Source organism: Zonotrichia albicollis, chromosome 16, assembly GCF_047830755.1.
Source record: "Zonotrichia albicollis isolate bZonAlb1 chromosome 16, bZonAlb1.hap1, whole genome shotgun sequence".
Taxonomy (NCBI): domain Eukaryota; kingdom Metazoa; phylum Chordata; class Aves; order Passeriformes; family Passerellidae; genus Zonotrichia; species Zonotrichia albicollis.
The window spans coordinates 4,817,295-4,836,018 of NC_133834.1; the positions used below are offsets into that span (position 1 = coordinate 4,817,295).

At 43.2% G+C, this 18,724-nt stretch overlaps 1 protein-coding gene across 3 annotated transcripts in view; it reads left to right on the forward strand.

Annotated features, from left to right (window-relative positions):
- MAD1L1 (mitotic arrest deficient 1 like 1) overlaps positions 1–18,724 on the forward strand; it is a 347,982-nt gene that overhangs the window by 192,994 nt on the left and 136,264 nt on the right. For all 3 annotated transcript variants that reach the window (XM_005487395.3, XM_074552971.1, XM_074552972.1), the window contains one exon: positions 1,631–1,721. In XM_005487395.3, coding sequence (XP_005487452.1) covers positions 1,631–1,721 — 91 coding nt within the window. The remainder of the gene's footprint in view (positions 1–1,630; positions 1,722–18,724) is intronic.

The following is an 18,724-nucleotide window of genomic DNA, read 5'->3' on the forward strand; positions in this document are numbered from 1 at the left end:
GTTAATATGTGGAAGGGGAAAGTCTTGAAGGAGCATCAGGATTTTGTTCTCTGTACTTAAATGCAAGCAAAACTTTTCAATTTTTTATACACATATCTTCTGCCTAACAACCTTGATAGAGTTCTCTGAAGGATTCACCAATCATTTGTCTAAGGCTGGTATGGTTGATCTAATGTATTTGACCTTTCTAAAAGCTTTGAACCAAAGGTGATAACGAAGCTTTGATGGAATAAAAAAGGAGATTCTTTGTTGGATTGATAAGAATATCTAAACCCTGGAGGTCTGGCTGTCCCAGTGTACTGTCTGTGGGGGTGACCAGTGGTGGGTGCCCATGTGAACAGGACAGAACATCTGGGTACCTTGCCAGGAGGCTCTCCTGGATTCCCTGTGCCCTGTCTCCAGGATTTCCTGAGCCGCAGATAAGGCAAGATATTTTTTACTTTGTAAAACTTCCTGCATTTTTCTTCCGTTAATTTGCTTATGTAATACAAAGTTAAAATATGGAAAATCAAAGAATAAATGTTTTCACAATGCTGAGGGTTTTTCCACTAGGTCCTAGAATGGTTTTGATTGGGAATTGGGAAATTGTCCAATACAGAAAAGGGGTTTGTGAGTAGTGAAGTGACAGAGTTTGAGATAATATGAAATTTTTCAGCTTATCAGAGCATTCAGAATTTCAGAAGAAATCTCAGGATGCTGCTTGAGATGGGAGATGAAGTTGCATGTCAATAATTGCCAAAGCCATGCACATAAGAGAAAACACCCTTACTTTTACTCCCACAACAGAGAGCTCTAAATGAGCTGTTGTCATTCAAGTAAGAGATCTGACATTATTGTGAAGAGCTTTCTGAAAATATCAGGTAAGTGCTCCATAGTTAAAAATACAAATAGAATACTAGAAGCTGATGGAAAGAAAGTTGAGAATAAAGCAGAGATCCTCATTGTATCACTGAATATGTCTGAATAGCTCTTTGTAGTTCCAGCTTATTTCATGTCAAAAACTTCTTATATAAAACTTGAAGGAACAAGGAAGAAAAATAAAAATATGGAAAATCCTTGGTGTGAAGGAAGACTAAACTGAGATTCTTTAGGAAATAGTAGAGGAGGTCTGTACTGTGGTGTGGAGAGAGAAGTGTGGTACAATTATTCACAACTTTTCATAGCAGAACTAACGGGCACTCAGTGAAATAATCACATGTGAAGTATAAAACAAACCGAACTAATTTTTCATACAGCACATAATTAAATTGTGGAACTTACTGCCAAGGAGTATTGTGAAGGCCAAAAGTATAAATCAGATCAAAAAGAGATTTGATGCCTCATGGAGGTTTTAGCTGCTGGTGGTTATTAAACATGATGGTCTAGACTCAGTCTGTGGTTCAGAAGGTATCCAAGCTGAACTTGCTTTATGTTCAAATTGTGTATTTTTAATATACTTTTACAAATTACAGTTTCATCATATAAGCATGTCACTTCTAACCATATGTTTTTGCTGCCTCAGTAGTGCAGTTTTGTGGTGCCGAATGCAGGAATAATCTGGTACTGTTTTTGGTTTCATGCTTTACTAGATTGTTTGTGGTGGGACTGTGCAGGGACACCCAAAGTCAATTAATTTTCCCTTCTTGTGCAGGTTGAAAATTGAGGAGCTGGAAGCTGAGCGCAGCAAGCTGGCAGAGGAGAACAGATCTCTGGGAATGCAGCTGGAGAAGCTCACTCTGCAGGTAGGAGTGTGGAGGTGCAGAGCAGTGGAGAGCCTGGTGTGGTCCATGAGTGCTCCCAGCATGGACCTGCCCTGCCCTCCATCTGGGCAAGGCACCTTTGGGCAGCCTGTGCTGACTGCACTGCCACACCTGTGTTCTGACCATGCCATCAGAGAGCTTTTAGCTCAGATGTGATCACACAGATTCAGTTGTCCTGTTGGATGACTCTCTGTAGGGACTTCTCTTCTTGGAGCCTTAAAAATTGGTCCATGTGAAGTAGCTCCACCACTTGAAGTTGTCTGTTCCCAAATTCATTCATGACAAAGTGGGAGCATAGACAGGGATGGACAGCATGGAGTGGATGGGAAATGTTGAGCTTTGTTTGTGTTGAAGTCTCCTCTCTGCTGGTGTCAGTGGTGAAAGCAGAGGCCACCTCAGCAGGCAGGAGTTTCCAAGCCAGGAACCCTCAGTGCTGTTGAGGGAATGAGCTGGCAGCATCCACAGCTGGAGAGTCAGGAGGATGGGAGCTGTGTTCCCTTTGCTGTGCCTCTCTGTGTGGTTTGGCTTTTCCTGGTGCTGTCCTCTATGGCAGAAGGTGTTCAGCTTTTCACTTGGGATAGGTCTGTGAAATCTCACACAAGGGCACCTGCAGCAGAGAAGTGGACTCAGTGTTCAGCTTATCACCCTAGGAACAACCTTCCTGTGCCCAGGAAGGGCAGGGGAGTTGCTTCAAGCTTTTGTGCTGTTTCCTGTTTGAAAGATGCTGGAACAAACAAGAACCTGACCCTGTTGGTTCAATCAAAGCCCACCCACCCTTCTTGAAGAAGAGTGTTATCTCTTCCTTCTTTTCTCTCTGATGTGCTGAACAATTTGTCATTATAGCATTCTATTAATTTTTCTTTCTTTTTATCTTTATTTTTCCAATTTTTGTTTTGCAAATGGCTTCATGGTAGAAAACCTGCATGAAACCTGGTTTGAAATTACCCAGATTCCAGCCAGACCATTGATTTTTATCTTGACACCTATTAGACGTGAATCAAATTTTTTTTTTTTTTATAACCCGTTCCTGGAGACAGGAGAAGTGACAGCTTTGATAAAGCAGGGAGCTAAGAGCTGCTGAGCATCTCTGCTGAGCCATGTTTAGTGTGAAACCTGTCACCCTGCTCTCCTTTAATTGGGTTTCAGTCATCAGAAGGAGATGAAAGCTTTGGGCTGGTGTTTGGATGCTTAGGTCTCCAACAAACGCACAAGCAGCTTTGGTTTCAAACCAGATTACAGCTCAGGTCATGGTTAATCTGCCTACATGGTCTTAGAGTGGTTGCTGGCTTTCCAAGAAGGCCTGACCAGAGGAATTCCCTATTTTACTTGTGGTGTCTCGAAATATCGCAAAGATCTGCTTTATTTGTTCATACAGAGATGAACCAAGTGATTTGAGATGCCAAGTCTTGAATAGCAGGTCTAGGAAAGAGAAATCTTGGAGTTAGTGCCTGAATTCAGGTAATGATGCCCTTCCATCTCTCTTGCCAAGGCTGAGGACATGGCTTTAACTCCTTATTTAACAGGAGGGAGCTCCTCCTGTCCCTAAAGTCTCACTTTGCTTATGTCTTAGAGACCTTGATGCCTAAAGTAGTTTTTTTCGAAAGAGGGGGAGTACAGAGGAAAGCACAAGAACAGGAATATGTCAGCTGAATGCTAAAGTGTCAGTATTGATCAGTGTGTGCCCACCTGAATGGCCAAGAGCTCCTCAGAGGGAAAAACATCAGCCTTCCCAATTTTTATTCACCCTGTGAATCAAACACCTTGACAGGCCAAGCTTAAAATGACTCTTTTTATAAACACATTGAAAGAAGGTTTGTTGGAGTGAGAACCCACAAAGTTAAGGATAAGCTTAGAAATTCACCTCTTCTATCAGTGCTGAGCAAATATGCTGAAAATGTCATTATACAGTCAGATAAGGTCACTGAAGTGTTGCTAGTTTGACATGTTATTTATTCCCACCTCTGAAAGAAATCATTGGGAAATGATGGGTTAAAATAAAGTCTGTATCATGAAGGGAAAAAAATCAAGACAAACTGCATACAGAAGTCACAAGGAAGTTTTACTGAACAGGAAGATGACTAAAACTACAAAAATGGGAGAAGCATGGCTTCAAATCAAATAAAGATGTAAGAGAAGGGGCTGACATTAAACCAGGTAGAATGAGGGTGATTTCTGACAAATCCTTATCTGCAGTTCTTTCTTGTAAAATAAAATCTCTGACTCTTGGAATTTTATCTACTAAAGGAAAGAAATGTAGAAGGGACATATTAAAGTTGGGAATTTTGAAGAGACAGGTTGTAGAATTAAGGCTCTGAGTGCTTTACACTGAATTGAATCTGTTGAGTTCACAAAGTTGTGTTTGGTGCATGAAATCTAGGGAGATACAGCTAATAATTCATAATTTAAAATGTCAGTTTGAATGTATTGAGGTGTGGAGTTTCAAAAGTGTTTGTCTCCAAATCACATAATCATTTAGGTTGAAAAAGACCTCAGATCACTGAATCCAACCTATGACCCAACAGCACCAGACCATGGCACTGAGTGCCATGTCCAGGTTTTCCTTAAACATCTCCAGGAATGGCAAATCCACCTCTTCCCTGGGCAGCCCATTCCAATGTCTAATCTCCATTTCTCTGAAGAACTTCCTCATCTTACATCCTGTATCTGAATATTGGCACAGGAATTTTGCTGATTTCTGCACAAAAACCCACTTTATGAGCAAGGAGACCCTGTTGGACTGGGCAGGGGGCAAAGGAGCACCTGGAAAGGTGCTTTAGGTGTGTGACTCAGACTCCTTGAGCTCAGTATTAGCAAATAAACTAAGGTGCTGATACCTCACCTCTCCACAGCCATATAACATCTGACATCTTTTTGTATTCTGTGCTTGTGTGGGGACAGCTTGAATTATGCCTGAAGGTGTTTTCCACCTCCACACACCCTGTCTTCCAAAACCCCTTGCCTCCTGACACCTAGCTGCAGGCTGCATTGATTTTCCTTCACTGGTATAAAGACTTTAGCATGGATATCACTCACTGGCCAGGTCTTTACTGCTAATGAAAACCTCAGATTACAAAAACACAGGAGATGTAGAGCTGTAGAGAAATGACACCAGGTTGAGAGTGCCTCCCTGGTGCCCAGGATATTATCTTAAGGAAAACATTTGAAACCCTGGCTCAGGAGAGGGATTCAAATAATATTATAAGAGTGGGGTTAAACACACAATTTTATCTCATCTTCTCTACCCACCTTCCTTTTGATGAAGCAAAAAAACATTTCCAGGAAACCTGAGCTGCTACTACTTGGCCCATGGTGGGCAGGCTGAAATTTCAGAGAAAGGCTTGGCTTGTTTGTTATCTGAAATGATCTGGACCATCTTCCAGAGGTGCTGGTGGAAAAGTGCAGCTTGATGCCAGGAACAAAAGAGACTGATCAAATCAGTGCTTTTTGGATAAAGTGGGAGGAAGGAGTTGTGAGGAGTGTTCAATTAGCATTTCTTACTGCTAGGAGCCCTGTGTTTACAGGCAACCAAGCGGATGTGAAGTGTTCCTTATGCAAATACTACTCTCCTGCTTTTCCTGCTCTCCCCTACTCTTCCAGCTGAAGAAGAGATTCTTCAAGGTTGGCTGCTTCAAGGAAGATTGATTAAAATCAGCTGCAGTTTGACTTAATTGGATCCATATGCTTGGAGAGGGAGCAGGACTAGTTAAAGTCCTCGTAATTAGTTCACAGCTGGTTGGTGAGAAAAATGAAACTCCAGTTAGAGTTCAGATAAGTGGATCTGTATGGATAAAAGGCAAGTAGATGGGTAGGGTTTTTTTACATTGAGATGTGTTTGGGCTTGAAAATCACCTCTAGTCCCATAGCCAAGTTGGCAGCTTAATCCCTTTGAGCATGTGCATGTGTATTTATGAGGCTAAATGGAAAGAATCTGTATTTTCTGGCTTGTTTCTGAGTAAAGAGAGTCACTTGTGCATGCTGGCAGTCAAGAAAACCTAAGAGAAAACTGGGAAAGGATTCTCAGGATTGACAAAACCCAACAAGGGCAGTTTGTCTGTGGGAAAGGGTCATGACTTGGCACAAACTCTGGACTGTCCAGCTTTGACTGCCATGTCCCTGCTCACAGTAGTAACTGGTTGTGTTCAGCCTCTCTGTGAGTCAGCAATAAGACAACAACACTCTCAAAAATGCAGTTTTATTCATACATATTGAAATTATTGATTTTTGCCTATTATATCAAAGCTCTGAAAGAGCTGACTGACTACATAGTGTGGGGACAGTCATCAGAAAGTTTACCCCAGACAGAAGCTGGAATTTATGTTAAACTTTGCTGTTGGACTGGAAGGGACTGCATTGCCTGTTATGGTGTCCTTGAGGGAAGTGCCTGCTGGGCTTAGTTCTCCAGGAGTGAGATGCCCATGAATGATAGAAGTGCTGGACATCCAGAGCATTCACGTGTTTCTCTTTCCCCTTATCTCTGCAACCTTTGTGGCTGGGCTGGCCTCCTCCTCCTTCTATTGCTGTATTTTGAGGCAATAACAAAACATCTGGGAGCTGTACCCCAGGGGAAGGTGGACAGAGAATGTTTCTCCTCTTTAAGCATTAATGACTCATTTTATGGTTAGGGCTTTGGCAGCCAGGCAGTGACTAGCTTGGAGTTAAGAGCCCAAGGGAAAGCTGAGGTCATTTAACAGTCTAACTGTTCATTTTGTGACCAGTAAAGAATGATGAATGAATCATTTACACTGTTATAAAACTTAAAAGGACATAGTCAACCTTTCAAAGTTCTCTAATTGGCCTCCCAAATGCTCACATTCTTCCTGGATTATCTCCATGCCTTCCCTTTTCACAAACTTCCTGTCCTTTTTTTCTTCATCTGTGCATGCCCAGGTCTGTGTTAGCCTCTGTGGCACAGCTGGTCCCTGTTGAAAACCTCACCTATCTAGTTCCTTTTTTTATTTTCTTTTTTTTTTCTAGAAGGCTTCTTTAGCTGGTTCTGGGCAACTCACTTGTCATCTATTCAGTCAGGTACTGCTTTTGGTAAGGTGCAAGAACAAATTTGTGTGTAATCCAGAGGGACTTAATTATGAGATAGAATAACTGAGAGCATACAGGAGGAGATCTGTAAAGAGAAGATGAAGAGAGGTGCAGGTCCAGGATTGCAGAAGGTTGGGTCATACTGTGCTGACCCACTCATCCAGTGCATCAAGTTCATGGGAGCATGTGGGAGTGGATGGGGAACAGAGTGATTTGTGGTCCATTCCACAGATTCCTGGATTTAAACAGCAATAAGCTCATCGTTTACAGGCAAAGCTTATCTTGTATATTTCACAGGCAGCAGCAGGTCTGCACTGACCTAAGGAAGTGTGTCTGCTCAAGTGTATATAGGCAGAGAGCACTCTGGGGATCACTCCACAGTTTTGCTCAAAACAGCAATGAAAAACATGATAAACAGACATCATGGGTATTAATTTATGACAGCTCAGAGGCGTGCAGTGCTTGCATGAAACAGGGGAGAATATTCACACAGGAAGCTGGCTTTGATTGAAGAAGAGGCCAATGAGTCTGTTTTTGGGGATGACAACAACAGTGGAGATAGGGTGGCACGGGCAGCGGTGTGCCAGGGGCAGAGGAGCACTGTGGAGTCACCCAGCATGTCCTGGGTGGTTGGTCTGGGCAACACCTGTGCTGTTACACCACCTTCACTTCAATTATCTCTAGAACTGGGCTGGAGAAGCTAAGTCTGACCTGCTGTGCTGTGTGGTGTCCCTGCTGTTCACAGGGAGCTGCTAAAGGGGATGTGCTGAAATTTCACCCAAATGAATGGGAGGGAAAAGAGCTTCCCATGTAGTGCACCCATAAATGGTGCTGAAAGGATTATACGTGTTGTTTGGGAAAAACCACTGTGTATCTCATGCCACGTGGATTAGGTACTGCAGGAAATCCTAGAACTGGTGTGAAATGGAAGGAGTGTAGAACCTGCTGTGATCCAGCCCCTGGGGATTACGTGACACTGAATTAGCTGGGGCTATGCAAATATTTGTACATGTTAATTCTGAATACATTGCTGTTCTTAGAATTAACAGAAATTAGAAACATTCCACAGGAGCAGAGAGAAGCATAAACATGCCATTTACTTGTAGGTTTGTCATTAGGTGGTTCAAGGAGAAGCTGTTTGATGGCCTTGGTGGCCCTGATAAATGTGATGTGCAATGTGGATGTCAAATGAAACAAGGACAGGCACAGAACAGACTTGCTAATGTTTGTTAACATCAGAGACCAGGAGTGCACAGGTTCACATTTGTGCAGGAAAATTTTACCAACATGCCCTTTAAAAAATTTTTTTAAAGGAATTCACACATTGAATATTAAACACCTGAAGCTCCATAAATTCTACTGCCAGAGCTGCCACCGTATTGTTTATTTCATGCAGCACCTTTCTCAAAGTTCTGCAGAAACTGATTAACATTTGCATAATACATTTAACACGAAAATCCAGAATAAATTCATTAATGTTCTCCTGCCACTACCCTTGAAAATATCAGCAGCTGTGTGACATCACAAAGCTCATTAGATGAGCAGAGGGGGAGGAAGGGCGAGCGCTGGATTTCCTGAACAGCTCTGAAGCAGGAAAGGTCAGTGCACTGTGTCAGCACCTGAGCAGCAGCACGGGGAGCTCAGAGCAGGCAGGGAGAGCTGGGCCATGGGAAATGTCCTGCAGGAAAAGGTCTCTGTTCCACTACACAGGAAGCATGAACTTCAGGGAGTGCCATCCGTGCTGGAGTAGGAAAATTGAGCACAAAATGCAGATGAGGATGCTGCTGCATTAAGGAGGTATATGTGTTAATGCAGGGGCACGCAGCTGGAAATTGTTCCAGTCCTTCTGTGGTATAAGAAAGCTGGCTTGGAACAAACCTTGGTTTTGTGAACAGGTGTTGCAGAATAAATGGTGATGTTTTAAAAGTTGTGCAAGGCTTGGTTGCGTGGCACCAGAGCACTAAATGTGGGGTGAGTGCACTGCCTTCATGGAAATGAGAGGACAGGGACACCATTGGTACTCTTGTATGGTAAAAAGAGCAACAATATAGAAAAATTAGGCATTTCAGCTATGACTACACATTCAAACTCTCAGTTGTGTATTTAAATTCCCACCCAAAAACTTACAATGTGTGCCAGTCAAGTAGTAGTAAGTAGCAACTCCAGAAGGCTTCTGTGTGTTTCACTGATCCCCAGAATCACCCTGTGGGTGAATGCCAAGGCTGATGAGACAGAAACAACCATTTTAAAATGAGACTTCACTTTTAAACTCCTCTAATCTTACTTCTCTCACAAAGAAAAAGCAAAGTTTCAGGAAGCAATAAGAGTGACTGTCCTTTTATAGTTTTCTTGTTGTTCTCTGTAGTCATTCAGTGGCACAAATTAGTTTTCAATTGTTCTTTCTTCATTTTCTATTATTTTTCTGCTGCTTTGAATTCTGCTTCTATGTCACAGAGACAAAACAAAAATGTCATTTAGACCTGTGTAAGGCAAATAACGCTTCACAAGGTTTGTTTACTGAAGCTTTGTGCTTTCTCTCAGACTTTTATGAGTACCATGTCCATGAGTTGCAGCTCTCTCCACATTAGGCTTTGAGCTTTTCATTACTCATTACCATTTCAGCCTTTGGTTGATGACCCAATTATTTCTGAGTTTTTGATTAAAACAAAGTAATAGGTCACAGTTTTGTGCTAGCCTTGTCTTTGTCATTTCTGTTGTGGTCTGGCTTTGTAAAGTCCAAGTTTTCAGTAATATTCCTCAGCAATTTTATTCTTTTGATACTCTAGTTATGGTGCCGTATTTTTCCTCTACTACTTGGTATATGTCAATCTTGACACCATCTCTAGGAGACAAAAGGCCAGGATGTGTCACCCAGATTATGGAAAAATAAATACATTGGAATTTAATAATATTTTCTGAGTGCGTGATGAGGGTAAGACAAAAGTTCTTCCTGTTTCATGTCACAGTGAAGAGTGGGCAGTGTTTGTAATGTTAAAATACCCATGAGGAAATGGGGAGGTGATCTGAGCTGAGGCACTGGTGGGGGTGGCAGTGTGCATCAGAAAAGCACATTTTTGTGAGACCTCTGCCAGGGGGATTCAAGCATGCGAGATGTTGATATGTTATCTTACACATCCCAGAACTCTTCCCTTTCAGCCTGACCTGCCACCTCTGTGACACTTGGAGGCAGAGATTTACATTATAAAAATGGGTTTTCTCTGAAGAATTTCTTCAGATAGTAGGAAGGAAACTCAACATGCCTCTGTCACTGGGATGTGTGGCATTGCCATTCATCTGGCAGTGCAGGCTCTTGGTGTGCCTGGGAGTAAATGGGGAGAAGTTACACCCCAATAACAGAGCATTTCTGTCAGCACACTCTGAACACAGATCATAATACAGGCCCTTCCAAGCCCAATTTTAGCTCAATTTCCATTTGCTGGTGTTTGATAAGACTTTAAAGAGACATGGATCCAGACAAGTCAGGAAAAAAGTAATTGTTTTTGACAGTTTTCTTAGCTAGATTTGAAAGACAGGTAACAGTGGAATGGAAGATGATGCCTAATTTAGGTAGAAAGGCTGTTCTGTGTAAATGAGGATGGACAGTTAGAGTGGCAGAGTAAGTGAAGTGCTGTGAGAAGAGCATCCCATTCGTATCTTTTTTAACAAATGAGCAGTGAGGGGGTTCTGTGTGTCCAGGAGGGTGCCTGGAAAGCCCAGCTGTGTTCCCTGCAGCTGGAATGGGGATCCATCACAACCGTGCTCACCAATCCCAGGGGATCCATCACAGCCATGCTCACTGAGCATGGGGCTCAGCTCCGTCAGGAGCTCTGCTGCTTCCTCTGATCAACATTTAAACCCCACATTCCCTAAATGATGCAGCAGCTCTGTGCCTGTTCTTTGCATTTTTGGCAGGACATTTAAAACAAAATAAAAATTCCCTGGAAGCTGTTGTGCATGTTGGACATGACAGAAGATGTTCAGCTGAGATTGTGACCTTTCAGAACAAAGACTCTGCTTTTGAAAAGGGGGTTCATTGTGCTTCTGGCTCTAGTAAGATGAAAAACTTGAAAAACCAGTAACATGAAGGCTGTGCAGCAAGGATGAGCTCTCCAGAGGTCCTCTTGTGTATTTTTGGTTGTCTTCCAGTGGATGCATTCTTTCTCTCTGTGCAGCGCTGCCACAGTTCCAATCAGTAGTAATTACAGAAATTTTCTCATTTTTATGAGTAGAGGGATGTGAAAAGCTGTTGACAGCAGTCTGCAAGGGAGCTCAGCTGTGGAGCTGCTTTCCCTCTAGATCCATCACAGCCAGAGCTGCTGACCTTAAGGTGATTTCCCAAGGAGTCAGGGCTTGCTCAGAGGTCAATCTGTCAGTGTGCAAGGAAAAGTGTGATTAGATATGTGTGAGCTCTTATGATTAATATTAACATGGTGGAGCTGCCTCAACATTTAAATGCAACACTGGGGAATTTAATTTTTTATGTATGTATATATATATGTATTTGCAAATGATTATTAGAATGCATGTCAATGTATTTAAATGTAGACATGACTTGATGTAGCTGGCTGTAAAATAGGACTGTCACCTACATTGGCTCAACAAAATTCAGCTGGAGTGTGGTCAGAGGAATGGCAGGGAGGGAAATGCCTGCTCAGGAGGGAGAACTGACCCTGGGTGTGGGCTGGGGCATTTTCCTTGGATAGAATACAACCAGCATGTCAGACTGTGCCCATCAGGCTCACAGAAGCTGAAATGAAGGAGGGGACAGTATTGGAGACATTCCCCAGCATGCTCTTCAGGTGATGAGGGGAAGGAATAGTGGTTGTATGACATGAAATGGTTTCTCCAGTGCTGCCAAGTGGCTGTGCCATGGTGGCACACACGCAGTAACTTCTACGGCCAGTTTGAGCATTGAATATCAGTGTCTTTTGACTCTCCTGCTTTCTCAAGGTCTCTGACATCTTCTGAGTGTGATGCTTCTGTTTGACACTGCTTAGAAGACAGATCTATGTCTGTATCTGGAGATTTTTGTGTGGGCCATTCTCTCAAGCATCCTAGAGAAAAAACACCACTGGACATTCTGCAAACAGAGCTGTAGGTCAATTTACCAAGTGTGTTCCTCCTAAGCCTACCCTCTCATCCTTCCCATTTTAGTTCCTTGGCTGTTTCGTTCAACTTAATGCTCTTTACTGATGTTTTCTGCTTCCAGAGGATCAAAAAGATAGTCTGAGTCCTTTAGATATGTGTGAAAGTTAGAGATGATGCCCTTCTACCAGTTTACTCAATGATAACTTGAAAACTTGTGTCTGGGCAAGGCTGCTTCTGAAGTATTTATTTCTTCAGGCAAGCAGCTCAGGATAATGTTGAATTTGCTGGTTGGAGCAGTTAACTCAAAGCTCTTCAAAATCCAATAGATTGCCCCATAGCCATTCCTCTTATTGTTTCAGTTTATCCACAAATCTCTCTTACTCTTGTAAAATTGAAATGAAGATGAGACGACTGTCCCCATCTGAAAAGATGTCAGTGCTGCTTGAAGTCTCCTTGCACTGGCAGAAAAAACAATTGAGCTTTGAGCTTGAACTGCGAGACAGATAAGATCACCAGGAGATTTCCACAGCAAATGCAGAATATATTCTTCTCTAATGGATTCTTAGTGCTATCTGGCAAGTAATTGAATTGCTTGGGTTTGAAGGGAGAGGGGACTGGGTTGGGGTTTTTTGATGTTTGGGGGGTTTTTTTAAAGCTCCCAAATTTTGTGAAGATAGGGAGTAAACCGTGATTTCTCTGCATGACACAGGATGTCTGTCAGACATGGGGGAAGCTAATTAAAATGTCACAATATGTACATGAGGGTGATGAGGCAGAAAAGACCGATCACTTCCTTGGTTCTAGGAATCTGTCTGTGTCCCTGCTTCTTTCTACTCACTGTGAAATCGTAAGTAATTCATGCTCTGGGGGTAGGAATGAGGCCACTGGGTAAATCTGGCCTCTCTCCCTCTCTCTCTCTCTCACTGGAATAAAGCAGAAAACAAACTAAATCCATTCTTGCTCTGCTGCAATTACCAAGGCAGTCTCACTCCAGCTGGGTGATAGCAAGGATGCTGGTTCCTGCTGGCCCATCATAGCCAACACTGGTGTGCTCTGCCAGAGGACCAGGGCTAGCAGAGGTTAGCACTGGGGCAAACTGGGAGGGTTCCACAGCCAATCTGTTTCAGTGCACAGCATCTGAGGGGACAGAAGCAAAGCAGCATCTGCCTCTTTCCCATCCTTTTGTTTAAAAGTATGTCCTGGAAAGCCAAGGGAATGATGGAGAGAGATAATAACACACCCTTTGGTGTATTCTTTGGAAACACTCAAATGGCCAAGAGGTGGTCCAAGCCTTACAGCCTGCATCATTGAAAACCACTGAACAACAGCAAAATGGGAAAAAAGGAAAAAAAAAAGGATGATCATCAGGGAAATTGCTATAATGGTAAGATAATTAGAACGCAGAATGATTAACATTAGTCAGTCTGCTGCATTGGCAAGGACTTTGCAAGTTGACATAATGGGCCTCTTCCATATCAAACATGCAGTTTTCAGCATTGAGTTTAACACTTTCATGTGACTTTAATAGAGTTCATAGCTGAAACAAGCATTTGGTGCTCATGTAACGTTGCACAGTACCTTTCCTCTCCTGTGGCTACTAGAAGGACCTTCTTTTTTTCCCTTTTGTGCCTACTAGTACTGAAGAATAAAAGCCACTCTCACCATAGAATTCTTCTACATTGTTTTGAATGACATGAATTCAAGCTTGACATGAATTCCTGGGCATTTGCTTCCTGTTGTGCCTGATGGGAATGAGCTTCTCTAGAAAAAACCAAATTCTGGAATTTCAGAACATGGTTTTCTTCTTCTTGAGGAGAAAATACAGGAACTCAGGATATTATATACTGATATTAAAAACAAACACTTTTATAAAGTCTACTTTATAGTAGGCTCAAAAGACCCTTTCTGTTTATCATCTTTAATATTTACATATTCCTCTTGCCAGCCCTTGTGTGTGGGCCCTTGGATTTGCCAAAACTAAGCTGGTGCAAGAAATGAGATTTAGCACCACATTGAATAGCTGGGTTTTTTTGCCTGGTTGAGTTTGGAGCAAAATTTGGAATGCAGAATGACCTCAGTGGTCCCCATCTCTAGTGATCACTGCTGACCAGTAAACATTTGTTCTCCTTTGATTATTTACCAACCCTACCACCCTCATGAGCGGACCAGGGCACTGGATGTTTTGTCTCCCTGCATTTTCCCAGGATCTGCAGTGGCTTTCCACTTGCTGTGCTTAGACACGGGCTGCTGTCTGTGTTTGTGCTGGGGCACTTCTGGACACCACACGCTTTCCCTCACCTCTACTCATACTGAGATCAGGCACATCCTTCGTTGCAGCTGCTAAAATCTGCTGGTGTGCTGTGGCAGAAAAATCCCTTGATCTCAGTAGTGTGTTTATTTTTTCTTGTACCCCTTTACTATGAAAATAAACCATATTTTTGTCTGTAAATGTTGGAGAGCACAGTGCTCCCCTCTCTGCTTGGTGCAGGGCCCTCAGAAAGGAATTGCAGTCACGCAGCTGTGCAGTGAATATGGAGAGCCTGTTTGGGGTGGTTGGTATTTTGTGGATTATTTTCTCGCTCCTTCTGACCCTTCCTCAGATGAAATTCCTGCACTTCATCCTTGCTCTGGGCTGGGCAATCAGCAGCTACGATCGAGGGCTGTAAGGAGCCACTGGTCAGGCATACAAAGCAGCTGGATTAGGGCTGAGCAACCAGGACTAATGGGGAGCAAGGCCGGGAGCAGAGACAGAAATATGGCAGAATAAGATTCATTAGGGATCAGATTCAATAACTGTAAAATGATGAGAAGTTTATGATCAAAGGCTTACTTCGAGCATTTTAATGACATAGTCATTTAATCCGTTTAAAGCAGATAGATAAGGAGTTAAGTGAAATCTACAGCAGCTGCCTTTCTGAGCTGTTTATGAACCTGTTCCAGGCTACAGATCACTGTGAAAGGCACAGGATGGATGCTTGCTGTAGTAATTGAATAGTATATAACGGGCTACCAGCCTTTATGGGCTGATTTACATATGAGGTTGGTAAAACTTAATGCAAATACTTGTGGTTTGTGTTATTAGTGTGCGTGGCTCCTCTGCTATTTTTTAAATGTGTGCTACTAGCAAGAGTATGGGATGAAGGAAGGAGCAGAGTTGTTTAAAAACCTTTCTGTGCCAGGGTATTTAACTCCCAGTGGGTGTATCTCCTCTGTAAGTTACATCAATACAGGCTGTTGTGGTGACAAGATTCAGATGGGCTCTGACACTCAAACCACCAGGTCATCAACCACAGGAATTATGCATCTGAAAAAGCCTAGGAGGGTCAAGGGGGCACACAAATTCTTTCCCATCTGTTCCTTCTACTGTTGCACTTTTGCCACCCTCTGTCTCTCTCTTGGGAACCCTCACTGGTTACTTAACTTCATTCCCAGCTTCTCTTGACAAACACTTAAAAACTCTGATGGGACAGTTGGTGGCATTTTGCTGCCTGTGCCCACAGAGTACAGCTCAGCTCAGTCCCTCATTCCCACAAGCTTTTAGCCTCCTGGACACCACAAATTACAGCTGAAGAGCTGCATATGCCTGTGGACTGCACCTTTTTCTATTTCTCAGGTATTCACTCTCCCCTTCAAAACTCTCCAGACACACACATGGGTTTATAACAGCACTTACAGCTCCTGCATCCCACCTGCTCCTTCCCTTCCCTTTGATGAAACCCTTGGTCCTGTGCACACACTGCTGTGGAGAAGCAAGCAGAGGGGGCTCTTTCTCTACTCACAGCTCGAGGCTTGTTGAGCTGCTGGAAGCAAAGGAGTTGCTGCTGCTGCATTGTTTAAGGCCGTGTTACAGCCCTGGCTGTGCGTGATGCAGACACAGGATCAGAGCTGGGATCAGCTGGTGGGGAGCAGGGAGAATTTCCCAGGGCTCCAGGCCATCTTGTTTTCTACTTATACAGAAAGTTGCTGTCCTGCAGTGGTATTGATTAGTTTTAAAATAGGAAGGTGATAAATGGAGATTTCGGGTGGTTGTGGTCAATGTGACTGCAAGGGATAGAGCCATTTAAATTGAGTCTAGAATATCTTACCTTACCTCATGCTGCTTTTCCTAGGAGGGATGTGCTTATGGCTAAGAGGAACAGTGTGCTCCCATGGAGGGGCCTTCTTAGCTTTCTTTGCTTGTGCTCTGCACAGGAACCACCTGCATCCTCTTCCTCCAGCCACACCAACTCCCTTTTTTCTGCAGTGTTTGGAATGCCTGTCACAGCCACTCAAAGGCTGCTGCATGTCTGAGAGACCAGCCAAGGCTGAAGGTTACAAATCCCTTGCAGCATCCCCTGGCAGCCAGGTTATAGATCAGGGTTTAAGCAACCTTGGGTCTGCTGTCAATCTGCATGTTCCCATTTCCTCAAAGAGAATTGGAAAATATTTGTCTGGTTTGAAAATAAGTACAATTTGTCTTTTGAAATAGCAGACAAATCTCTCATTACTCCACTCCCCTGTTGCTCCCTTGTGTCCCTATGTTTTTTCAGCTACCATTCCTTCTCAAGAGCTTAGAGACTGAGCACTTGAGAGTTCACTTGTAGAAAATAATATACAAAAAACTGGATTTTAATTCATCTTCTGCCTTCAAGTACCTTGTTCTTTGAGGGTGCTTGTTGCACTCTATTTACACATGACTGTTTCAGTGGTGATAATGCTTTGGACTGGCAGCTGCTGCCCAGATGAGAACTGGCAGTGCAGCACAATGACTTACCCACAATAAGAGGAGTTCTCCACCCCCAACCCCGTGTCAGGAACACTGGAACAAGTTTTTAATTTCTTGAATGCAAAGGTTGTCTGGTCTCTGTGGTAGCACAAAACCCATTCCTGACAGAAGCCCAAATTAGCAATAAGGTTGTTACAAGCAAAAAACTCAGAACTCAGGCTCTCTTCTTCAGTTATTTATAAATATTTGGTCAGTTAAGCTTATGTCTGGGAAAGTAAAACCTCCATGTAATGTTCATGAGGGGAGAGGCAGGAGAAAAAGCTCAGCAGCAGCAGCAAGAGGAAGATGGTGCCAAAGCAGAGCTGGGGATGTGGCTGGGTTGTTGGCAGTGCCCAGGTCTGGCAGGCAGGAGGTGATGCCACTTCCAGCTCTGGTGTGGGGGTGACTGAGTGTAAGGGGCTTCTGTGCAATCTGTAGATAATATCCCTGAAATGTGGTCACTTGTGCTGTGAAGGAGAGGCTCAGGCCCTTGGCCACAGCAGTCCCCATTGGCACAGTGTGGTTTGGAGATCACAGAGGGAGGGAAACAATTCTGAAAGAAAAGGGTTTTGTAGTATCACATTTCCTTTGAACATCTGTTACACCTGTCCAAATCTACCAGGTTTGATCCATTGTCAGATTCTGGCACAGTTAAATTTGCCTGGAGCAGCTCTGGACTTTGGGCACAGCTGGCTGATCTTCACAGAGGTTACATGGACTGCCCAGCCTGGCAACCCAAAATTTGCTGACCATCTCACCTGGCAGAGCAGCACTCCTTGTTCTTTGCCAGGTGGTATTCCATTCTTTTTCCATAGGAGGCTATCTCATTTAACAGCTTTTGAGAGAGGCAAGCACATTTGTGTGTGGCTTAACTTAATATACAGGCTGCAGAGCTGAAGTGAAGGCACTGATCAGTTCTTACAGTTGAGATAACATTCAGAAAACAAATTAGAGTTTGCGGTTGGTACGGATCCAGGCAGAATTCATAAAATTGAATAGTATTTCCAAGTTGAATGTGGACAAGCTTATTATGGATGCAGAGAAACCAGGCATGTATTGAGGAACTAGAGATATTTCTGATTTTTTTTTTCTTATTAGTATAGAGAGGCAACCATGTTATGGTCTCCTGTATTTGTAATTTGGGTTAGAATTACTGGCAGTAGCAAGGAGGTAGTTGGGGAGAACAAAGCCTGAGAGTAGTGGGCTGGGTTTTATCTGTTGCAGAAGACCAGTGTGCAGCTGGCTAGTGAATCTGGCTTTCCCAGTGTGGCAGCTCATGATGTTCCAGGCCTTTCCTGAGGGCAGAACCATAATTTTTTATCTGTCTGAAACTGTGCTTGAGGCACGGGAAGAACCACAGTCATGTTGTTACTGTGGCTCGTGCATGCTGGAGCAGAAATAATATGGGATTACAGGGGAAACTGTGCTTTTACAAGGTGTTTGCTTTTCTGCTTCCCTTCCACACTGCAATCCTTCAGGTGCCCCCCAAAAGTGCTCAAAACTCGATGTCAGATGTTGACTTCACAGGGCAGCTGTGGGAGTAGGGTGGGAGATTGGCAGCAGGATGTTGGGTGGAAATGGGAGAGATGGTTTTTTAAAGCTCCTTTAATGAGGGTGAACACATGTGCAGAGTGGTTATTTTACAAAGAATGTGTACATGTGGTCAGGGGTGTTGTAGCTAGAGGTTTTTTTCTGTTTTGTGACATGTAGAGCTTTCACATCTGAGTCCATCTTTATTTCTCTCTTCATCGTCTCCCAGAAAAGTAGATCTTAAATTGGCTTTACTCCCATTAAATCAGGATGGACACTCCCTACTGTAAAGCCTAGAGATCAAAAAAGATTGCAGGTGACAAATCTGTTTCCATTCTCTGGTTTTTTTGCACTCTTAAACACCAAATAAGCCTTGTAATTTTCCAATGAGCCGGATTACATCTGTATGGATCAGCATCCACATGTTCAAGTTGTCATTATGGCTGTTAGAAAGACATTTCCTTCAGGGAAAAAGGCACAATTTCAGTGCCTGGGTCTTAAGCATCAGTCTGATTTTGCATCACCTGAGGATTTGAGCAGCCCTGCCACTCTGGAATATTGAAATGAACATAGATTTGAAAGTATTTTT